This window comes from Macaca mulatta, chromosome 1 (assembly GCF_049350105.2).
Source record: "Macaca mulatta isolate MMU2019108-1 chromosome 1, T2T-MMU8v2.0, whole genome shotgun sequence".
Taxonomy (NCBI): domain Eukaryota; kingdom Metazoa; phylum Chordata; class Mammalia; order Primates; family Cercopithecidae; genus Macaca; species Macaca mulatta.
This window is the reverse complement of record NC_133406.1, coordinates 154,913,223-154,924,446: the sequence shown is the minus strand read 5'-3', so window position 1 is coordinate 154,924,446 and position 11,224 is coordinate 154,913,223. Positions and strand designations below refer to the sequence as shown.

The 11,224-nt window shown below is 35.5% G+C and overlaps 1 protein-coding gene across 2 annotated transcripts in view; it reads right to left on the bottom strand.

Annotated features, from left to right (window-relative positions):
• Positions 1 to 3,191: 3,191 nt before the first annotated feature.
• ZNHIT6 (zinc finger HIT-type containing 6) overlaps positions 3,192 to 11,224 on the bottom strand; it is a 53,002-nt gene continuing 44,969 nt past the window's right edge. Inside the window, 2 exon segments of one of the 2 annotated variants that reach the window (NM_001266313.1) lie at positions 3,192 to 3,477; positions 7,229 to 7,353. In NM_001266313.1, coding sequence (NP_001253242.1) covers positions 3,437 to 3,477; positions 7,229 to 7,353 — 166 coding nt within the window. In that variant the 3' untranslated portion in view covers positions 3,192 to 3,436. 2 annotated transcript variants of the gene reach the window in all.

Here is an 11,224-nt window from a genome sequence, read left to right as displayed (position 1 = left end):
CAACATGAGTTTTGGTAGGAACAAACTACATCCAAACCATAACAGCATATGATTAAATAAAAATAGACTAGCATCTTTATGTAAAATTTAGTAACAAGAAATAAGGTATAACACAAAGTATATGTCAACCTAATTAAACAAAAATGTATAAAGAATATTGTTGGTATTATAGTTGTGTGATTAACATTTTATTGTATGTCAAGAAACCTGAATCCCACTACTTGCTACAGGGAAACAAACTGGATCAACTACATTTTGGAATCTTAAATATCTATTTTTAATAACTCTCTCTCTTTTTTTTTTTTTTTTTTTGAGGCAGAGTCTCACACTGTCACCCAGGTAGTGCCCAGGAGTGCATTGGCACAATCTCAGCTCACTGCAAACTCTGTCACCAGGGTTCAAGTGATTCTCCTGCCTCAGCTTCCTGAGTAGCTGGAACTACAGGTGCCTGCCACCATGCCTGGCTAATTTTTATATTTTTAGTAGAGACAGGGTTTTGCCATGTTGGCCAGGTTGGTCTCAAACTCCTGACCTTGTGATCCATCCGCCTCAGCCTCCCAAAGTGCTGGGATTACAGGTGTGAGCCACTGTGCCTCGCCAAGTCATATGTATAATAGGAATAGGTACAAGTTTTACTTACTATAATTTATGACTATTAATCCTATACATATAATTAGCAACTATGAAAGGCGTATCTTCTCTTTGAAATCATGGTTTAAAAAAAGAAAGAAAACCAAGTGGAGCTTTTCTCCTTTTAAAATGTGATTCATGAACAAAATGCAGCATGCTGAAGTTAACATGGGTCAAGGAGTTTGTTTACACACCAGAATTTGTCAATAAGCTAACATGGAGAGGGCCTCCACAAAGATATTGGGTCTTAATGCTACAAACATCTAGGGTTTTCAGTTAATTATTCCAATTTCATTCTCTCCAAGCCATTGGGAATTCACTAAAACACATGTGTATTGTAAATCTTACAGGAATAAATGTGCATATTAATCAAATGAATTGATAATTATATTTAGGGGAATTCTAAGAGTTATATTCTTTCCTAATAGCCTATAATTGAAAAGTCTAATAGAATTCTAGAACATAAAGATGGCAAAGATGCATTAGATGATGTAGATTTCTTTTTTTCCTCCTGAGCAGTGGAAAAAGTACAGGATAGTTTGTTTTTTGTCCAGTTTTCAATTTAAATTCAGAAGGGACGGAACTCAAGACTTTTCTTGGAAATGAGACTATACCATAACAGATTTCACTGTCAAAAAATTCCTAACCACCCTGATATTCAGATCATATTCAGATCGCATGTTCTTTTTGTATACTTTATCCCACTTTTCCTAATAACAACACGTTTCACTCAATTCATCTATTTCTTGCTGGTTTCAAGAAGACACATTTCACTTTCGATTATAAACAAATTCCTTGAAATCTCATTTGTCTCTCCAATAATAATGTGAACAACGTAATTTTACACAAATTCTTTATCGTATAAGATTCCTGAAGTTGCTTTAGAGATTATAAATATATATGTATGTATGCTTCTCAAATTGCAAGGCCTCACTTTCTAAGAACTTTCTATGAATCACATTTCTATTAGTACTTTTATACCAAGGGTCTTTCTGGCATTGTTTTTTGATTCTCTTCTCCAATTTCTACCCCAAGTTACACTTGTGTCCCACAAATTTATCTTCTGTTCATCTTCTCATTATCTTTTCATATTTCAAATCTTTTTAAGTCTCCTTAACTAATGTCTTTGGTTTCTTTTTGGTAAAAAACTTATTTCAACTGTAAATTAAAAATGAATTTCATTAATGTCCAATTTTATCATTGCTTTTTAACCATTAAGTACACAACACATACAATGCAGATGTAACAATCTTTTTAACTCTCTTACAGTCATATTGCAGTTTCATAGTGGTATAAACTCCAATAAAATTAAGATTTTTTTTTCAGTATGTGAGATCAAACTGTATACAGAGCTGCCATAACGTATAAGTTAAGCCATGTATATACATTAATACATATATACACATTCCAATAACATGTTGAAGATTTCCCAGTTTTTTTTTCTTTAAGTTATTGCTAGATATATCAAAACACAGTATAAAACTGGCCATCACAACACCCTTTTGCAGTAATGATGAGAGTGGACTAGGAATGTGATGAAAGGCACAGAATTCATAAGACTTGAATAAGTAAATCCAAATTTGTTAGCACTAATGGCTCAAACAATGTGGAGCCATTGATTTTCTCAAGTGAATATAAGAAACAGTAGTTAATAGTATTTATCCAGGCTTCTAGTACAAGACATTGTACTAGGAATTTCTCAAGTGGAAAAGTTGTCTCATAAGGGTAAGTTACATACAAACTCCAAAGATAAGAAAGGGCAACTGATGGAAGATTAGTTCTCCTGTGGCTAGACAGTGCATTGCACTGCCTTTCTGTTTAGTGAAGTTCTACTAAAGAGAATGCCAACTTTGTGGTTGACACGGGTGATCCTTGGGTTTGGTCACGCATCAAATTAACAAATAAAAAAGTTTTCAAGGCCAGATGTGGTGGCTGATGCCTGTAATCCCAACGCTTTGGAGGCTAAGGTGGAAGGATTGCTTGAGGCCAGGAATTTGAGACCAGCCTGGGCAAAGGAGCGAAACCCTATCTCTACCACAAAAAAAAAAAAAAAAAAAATTAGCTGAGTGTGGTGGTATAAGCCTGTTGGGAGGCTGCAGTGGGAGGACCATTTGAGCCCAGGAGTTTGAGGAAGCTATGCTCATACCACTTGCACTCCAAGATTCCATTTCAAAAAAAAAAAAGAAAGAAAAAAGAAAAAAAGCCGGGCGCGGTGGCTCAAGCCTGTAATCCCAGCACTTTGGGAGGCCGAGACGGGCGGATCACGAGGTCAGGAGATCGAGACCATCCTGGCTGACACGGTGAAACCCCGTCTCTACTAAAAAAAAAATACAAAAAACTAGCCGGGCGAGGTGGCAGGCGCCTGTAGTCCCAGCTACTCAGGAGGCTGAGGCAGGAGAATGGCGTGAACCCGGGAGGCAGAGCTTGCAGTGAGCCGAGATCTGGCCACTGCACTCCAGCCTGGGCGGCAGAGCGAGACTCCGTCTCAAAAAAAAAAGAAAAAAAAAAAAAGAAAAAAAAGGGTTTTCAGTTTATGGAATTAAGCATATTAAAAGCCAAGGCCTAATAAGTACTATGCTGATCAAGTGCAAAGGAGAGTTCTTAATATGAATAAAGGGGTCTTACAAGTCAATTAATTCAAGAGGCTATAAGATACATTTTTTAAAAGAGTTAAGCTTATTTTTCATACAAAGAAAAAATTCCACCATCACCCATTGACAATACCCCAATCAGCCAACAGTCCATCAGTGCAGAGTCTGCTGCAGTTGTCTGGAAGTTTTCACATTCTTCTTCCAGAAAAAAGTGCTCAATTTTCATTGCCAAGGTTCTTGGTAGATTCACTTTTCACTAGAAAAAAATAAGTAAACATACAGTCAAGTGTTTATACTGTTTCTGTTTAGCTTGCTCTGTCCCTCTTCTCTCCCCCCTTCTGATGTACAGCAACACCACTGCTCACAGGGACACACAAACCGCGTTATGTCTCAGGCAGCTGGGATATACAATTCTAGCCACAATACATAGAGAAATGATGTCTGAAAGTGGCAATTATATTTTGTGAGGTAACATCCTTCCTGACTCTGTGGAAGACTTGGGAATGGTCAGTTCACAATGTGGTTATGATCCATATTCATGCCACTGAATAGATCACTATTATCCAGGCCGGCCACTTGTGGTTGGAATAAATTTTTTCCGTGATTTTTTTTAAACTCAATTGAGGGTCAGTATATGTTGAGTGAATGTGGAGTGACAGAAGACTAGCTAATCGTCATCTCCTTCCTTTCACAGGAAAGAAGAGTAGAAATGGAGCTCCTCTAACACTCCTGTTTTGCTTAGAGAAAGCAAGACTATGACTCACTCACTAAACTGAGAGTTCCTGGAGGACAGAAACTTGACCTTTCTTCTCTGTATCTATCCTCACAATGTAGAGCACGTTTGCTGAATCAATGTAACTGCAAGTCATTCTGTCTTTTAGTGTTTTTTCCCTAAATCTTCAAAATGGGAACTAGAGTAAGTGTTCTATTTCATTGTCTTGTGAAGCTAAAAGGAAATAATAGGTAGTAACTATTTAAAAATTGTCATGGTAAAATATAGGTTATTTTGAGCTTACAGTTGTTATCTCCACTGAGTAGATAAGAAAAATAAAGCTCAGTGAGGCAGAGCAAATGCTCAAGGGCCCACAGCTTATAAAAGTTGATGCTAGAAGTACACACCTGGAACTTTGCCTCATATTCCAACTGACAAATTCCCTGGGGTTTGCTGTTGTACCTAGATTTCAGATTGTACCAGCAACCACAAGAGTGTTTACTGAGCCCTTCCTATGAGTAAGGAAGTGAAATAAGTTCCATCCAGGATATCATCCCAATCTTTGTGAAATTTTATGAACTTTAGCAGTCCATCCAGTGCCTCCAAGATAGTATAAGATTTTTTCTTCCTCTGGCTGTCTCTGTACTTCAGGCAAACTCTATTATAGCAACTATTGTATAATAAGTTTCACGTGTGTGTTCCAGTGCCTAAAATCCTCCCCTCTCTCCCTGCAAAAGGAAAAGAAAGAAAAGAGAGGTAAGGAAGAATGAGGAAAGGTGAGCAAGGGAGAATGAATGGAAGATTTACTGGCCCAGTAAGAGACTGACACATGAGTAGCTGCTATGCCAGATATTTTCACTAATTCCAGTAATCAATTTTGGGTTGGATTCCTTCTCTGAAGGCTGAGACATTTTCTAATCTTGAGTTATACTAGAACATCAAAAGTTTATTTTGCTGACATTTCTAAATTAATAGAGATTTGTAGCGGTATGGGGACATTTTCCCCTTTCTTTGCCTATTGAAGGTGCCCAGTTTTCTTCTTTGAATAGGGTTCCATTCTTTCTTCCTTAGATTTGAAATGCAGCATGCTTTTCTCAATCATCTAAATCTGCTAGTCTAACAACAGTCTGTGAAGCAAGTCACACCATTCTAAGCACTTCCCACTGGACTGATATAAGGTAGGTAATCAGTCTCAGCATCCCTAATCTAGTGGACTATCTTAATAGCTCAATCTTTTCCAGTTAACCTTTTCCATTACTGAAAAGCAACAAACAAACAAAATCTTGGCTACTGCTGATTAATATAGGCAGACTTAAAAAAAATTATGGCAGTCTATAATCATAACAAATATTAGAACAACCATCAGGTGTGGGAAGTACTGAATCCCAGATCAGAAACACATGTACCCCCAAATTAGGTAAGAGACAACTTGTACTATGAACTCAGGATCAAATCCAACTTTTTTACCTCCAGAAAGGGAAGGAATTTCAAGGCTTTCCAAAGAAAATGCCCTCTTCTTACATAATCCCCTTCCCTCATCAAGGGATCACCCTGCAAAATATCTGATGCTGTGAGAATGTATAAAGAAACAGACACCTTGAAGTACTTACAGAAAGAAATGCATGTACAGGAAGACCTGGGCATTACTTTTAAGGTGTGTGTACTTATGATGTGACAAAACTGGTATGGTTTTAAAATCCTGTCAGATACTTTTAGTTCTTTGCTAACACAGTTCTAAATAATCCTCTGTACTAAAAGCATGAGTCATCTGTGTTCCTGTAAATAAGTCAAACATCATATACCCACCAGAAAAATAGCAAATTTTACTCAATAAGGCTCCCAGTACACTAGTAAAGTAGTCTTTTCTTATTGCTTCATTACAGGAAGCCTTACTTGAATGTACATTCCTAAACAAGGTGAAAGGAGAGCTGTGTGTGCTGTTTATTTATACAGATGATGTTTGCCCCAGCTACTAACCTACATTACTAAACAACTTTTCCCAAAACCAACATTTGAGAGGGCACTGTGTGAATTTATTAAGAAAAAAGCAACAAAATACAAAGCTTAAACAAAGTGAGACTGGCCATTTAAAACTAAAATTCCTATTTTGAAAAAATAATACAGAATATTCTAAAATTGTGAAAAATATTAATGTCAAGAATAAAAATAAGACTTAGAGGTCCATAATTTATTACTAGAAATATCATGTTTGCTAACTAAAATCTGGTTTCAAGTTGTAGCACTGATACAGTTTTGGTCACTTTGAAAAATAATTTTTTTCCTATTAATTTTTGCAAGGAAAAAACACTATGCACAACAGAGAATACCTTATAACATAGGTTACTGCATCTTACCGCCTGTAATGCTGGTATAACAATAAAACTTAAACCACCCATTTCAAATACTACTTAAAAAAATATTATTAATCCAAGACAAAGATTCTACACTCCTCTGGAGTTTGTTATAGCAAAATCTGGCCTGTATCTGTAATTCTTTTAGTTGAAAGTGCTACGAAATAGTTTTGGATTAAGGTGGGTAATCTTCCTCACTTCTTAAAGGTAGTCACTAAATTTTATTCATCCTCTAAAATCTTGTATTCAGAAACACATTTAGTTTACTTTAATCAGTACTTACAAATGTAGATAAGTCATTTTATGTACTAAACTTTTATGTACACTTTTTTCCAGTTCTAGTACTTCCCTATATCACAAAATCAGAGAAAATAAAACCAGTGGGTTTGGAAAAGGAGATAAAGGGTAAAGGCAATGGCATTAGCTTATTCTCAATGCTGCCAAATTTTAAAATATAACATTCCTTGCAACATTATCTCCTTCTACAAGGTAGGATACTAGGTTTTTTTTTTTTTTCTTTTTTTTTTTTTAACCATTCAACATTTTCCTTGTCAACTAAAAATGTTTTGCAATCCCTCCTTTTACAAATGTCTAAAGTCTTAACTATGGACTAAATGTATGTGATCATGGACAGTTACTGAAAGACTATTAGCTTAAAAAAAGACAAAAATACATAGAATCGCATGCTAAAAAAAAGTCATTTTATAGCCATTCAATTTGATTCATTCACTTAAAATTGATTTTATAAGATTATATACTCTTAAAAACAGAAGAGTAGCAGCATCGCATTTACTTGGTTCTTCACATTAACTGTAGCTATAGAGGAGATCCTGTAAGTGTGTAAATATACTGGGAAAACACATATAAAGAAATAAGGGTGGACATATTTTGCTTTGGTTTCTCTAAAGCTATTCTAAGCATTACAGAAACAAATTTACACTTACCTTGGTGAAGAACTTTCATGTCATTATTGGATCCTTTCAATACCACATGTAATGTTGGATACTCAATGATCACTTTGTTCCTCAAATTGTCTAGGAGACTTTTGTAAGGATCTAGTTCATAATATCTTATTAATAAAAAACAAAAACAAAAAAACAGGAAACACTGTTAATATTCAAAATACTAATAGATAAATATATGAGAGTCCTTTACATTAAAAATTTTTTAAAGGTCATGACAATTCAGTAGTTACTTCCTTATAGTATAAGTTTAATACCTTCTAAGAAAGGCAGGTACAAGAGTTATTATTATAGAGGTTCTAAAACTAAATAAAAAAATATCAAATATTCTGACATTAGGAAAGCTCTAGAACAAGTTACCAATTTTCTTTTTCTTTTCTTTTCTGTTTTTTGATATGGTGTCTCGCTTTGTTGCCCAGGCTGGAGTGCAGTGGCACAATTTTGGCTCACTGCAACCTCCCCCTCCCAGGTTCAAGTGAATCTCCTGCTTCAGCCTCCCGAGTAGCTGGGACTATAGGCGCGTGCCACCATGCCTGGCTAATTTATTTTGTATTTTCAGTAGAGACGGGGTTTCACAGTGTTAGCTAGGATGGTCTCGATCTCCTGACCTCGTAATCTGCCTGCCTCGGCCTCCCAAAGTGCTGGAATTACAGGTGTGAGCCACCGTGCCCAGCCTACAAGTTACCAATTTTCATACCAAGAAACAGTTAAAGACTTTTACATAACATTTATGCTGGCCGGGTGCGGTGGCTCACACCTGTAATCCCAGCACTTTGGGAGGCCAAGGTGGGCGGATCACCTGAGGTCGGGAGTTTGAGACCAGCCTGACCATCATAGAGAAACCCCACCTCTACTAAAGATACAAAATTAGCTGGGCGTGGTGGCACATGCCTGTAATCACAGCTACTCGGAGGCTGAGGTAGGAGAATCACTTGAATCTGGGAGGCAGAGGTTGCAGTGAGCTGAGATCACACCATTGCACTCCAGCCTGGGCAACAAGAGTGAAACTCCGCCTCAAAAATTAAAAATAAAAAAAAATAATATTTATGCTATCATTTTTCTTGAATAAAAGAATGAGCTAACCATTCAAATTCCTCAAATATATTTATTTTGAGCCTTAAAGACAACCAATCACCTTATAATTTCTAGTAACATGGCAATAAAATAACTGGTTATAAAATTGGCTTTTGTAAAAAGTCAATTATTCTAATTATAACTGGTTTCCAGAAATTTATATTGCTATATAAAATTTAAGAAATACAGAGTTTATCATGACATAGATGCCAAATGTGTCACAGGTAAATAGATGCTAGTGGTCATTAAAGTATGAAATTCTCAAATCATTACTTTAAAAAAATAAGTTTGAGGTGACTGAATATGCATCCCCAGAACATTCATTCTTGCTTGCTTTCTGGGGTAGGAGTGAAAGGGTGGAATTCTAGCTAGCTCACTAGCGTGTACATATGAGAATATGTTGGCATGTTAATGTCATTTCATGCCAAAGAAGAAAAAGCTGAGAACATGTCAATCAGTGTAGTGCAGAAGTTCTCTAGCATTTTTATTCATCTCTACCAGTGACAGGTGATATTCACATGCAAAACACATATCACATGAGATATCCAGCCTAACGGCTGTAACTCCATCCTTTTATCTCCTGCTCAAAAAAGCACAATGGAACACAAGTGATCAAGAGTGAGGATATCATTGGGATACATTTAAATTTGCTGTAATTTTAAGAGTAAATCACTCACAAACTTTGGTATTTCCTGATTAGTAAAAAATTATCTGCACCATAATCATAGCTGACTAAGACCTGCAGGACACTTATTAAAAAATATGATGTAGTGATTTCTCCATCTTCTGAGTTTGTCTCATGCAATCGTTTTCAAATCAGGAAAAATAAAAGGGCTTAACAAAATGCAGAGCCAAGCTGACTAAAGTTAGAGAACAACTGTAAAACCATAACTTTACTTATGCTTCCCTGACCACACACCCCAGCGTGGAATTGCAGAATATTCTTTATGTTGAAAAGAAACTTGAAATGCAAAATACTGTTTTTCTAAACCAGCCACCTTAGTGCCCACAGATCATAGAATTCATACATTCTTTTCCCTGTGTGTAATGTAATACAGATGTGCTTACAATACTTCTAAAGTGTTTCCAGCATTCAAGGATTAAATGCTTCACATCTTTTAAACATTATTTCTCTTTGAAATAAGCAGTGTTTTTTTAAAGTTAGTAGTAATTATATAAAAAAGAAAAATGAGACTGTATCAGATACCTAAGTATAAGATTAACTTACAAAGTAAAATATAAAATGGGGATAACTAAATTTTTCTTGGGAGGAAATAAGACCTGGACTCTCAAACAGGAGCTTTTCAAGTGGCATCCTACAGGCACTTGCAATAACTTATCTTCTGCGCCTTTTAACTAAATCATAAGATTTCTAATGAAAGGCATTTTTCAAATAAGGGAATGTTTTTTTACTTGTTTCAGTTTTTAGTAAACAATTTTCAGTGCATACTTAATGTTTTAGGTATTTTATTTCTTTTTGTAATATTAAATCTTAATTGGGTTTCTCCAGATTTCCAAAGCTAAAACCAAGAAGCAACAAAAAAAGTTCTTCAAAGGCCACACGGGAATCACAGCCTAAAATTATTGCTGATATAACATATGTTCCTAGCAGAGGAATGTTCAGAGGTACATAAAAATTACTACACAACAAGTTAAACATGCTTTGGATCCTAAAACTGTAATGATTATACTTATTTGGATTCTAAAACTGTAATGATTATACTTAAAAAAACTTGGTTCCTGTTTTACATGCTAAGCAGGCACTGTGCAAAGCACTAAGGATGCAAAGATTTAGAAGAGGGTTGTTAACTAATAAATTATTTTAAAAATATTTTATGCAATGAAAATCTGGTATGTTGTATGGTTTTGATTAGAATCAATGGATTTTAATTAGTGTTTAGCCTAAAATGTTGCAAACTTCTAATCAGCAATATGCTATTGAGTGTCAGTAAGCTGCTGTGCCACAGCTTTCCAGCCTGTTACACGAAGCATTCAGATTTCACTAAATAATCTTTTAGCTGAAATTCTGAATTTCTTAGATTTTTCTACAACAAGTGGTTACTCTTAATCAACCATTAATATTTACCAGTAATTTAAAAGTAAATTTTGCAAACTGTTCATAAAGAAGGCCTATCAGACACATATGGGGTTAACACTTTATGGACTTGGAGTTTAGTTAAATGAAGTAATAACTTCTATTGGTTGTTTGAGTTTGGAGTTTAACACTGAGTTAAAGTTCCGGCTCCATCATTCACTGGTCTATGATCCTGGATAAGTTACTTAAGTTATTTAATCCTCAGTTTCCACGCTTGAAAATAGGGATAATGACAGTATCACTTTAGAGAGCTACAGTGAGGGTAAATGAAAAAACACAGCAACTGCTCACACATTTATTTAAGCCCTAAGCACATGTGTTTTATATTTTTATTTACCAAAAATAACAACACTTTCCTATAGAAACTTCAGTTCAGGACAAAGTCACTGAATTTCATTACCAGTGAAGATACTGCCTTTATGTGCATTTTGCATTTTAAATGTAGCCTTACAACTTTCAGTACGACCTTCAAATCATTATTTTATTGTCACATTTACTTCCAAGAAGATAAAGGTACTTTGAATGTTTCTGTTTCCATTATCTTGAGGCAAGTTTTAAGAGCCCAGCTTTGTACTGCCTAAAACATTTAGGTTTAGCTCCTTTGCAAGCCATGAAGCTACTGAATCCTAAGGGACAGCTTTATCTTTTGGAAATTTTCACAAACTCTGGTATTTCCATTAGTATAATGTCTCTGCTACCATAAGACAAACTACTTAGGTTTGGAGGAATTAAGATACTAACATCTGTCTTTTTTCTTCCCCTCTGGGACCCTTCTTAGACATTTCCTCTTGTAATTTCACTTGTTCACC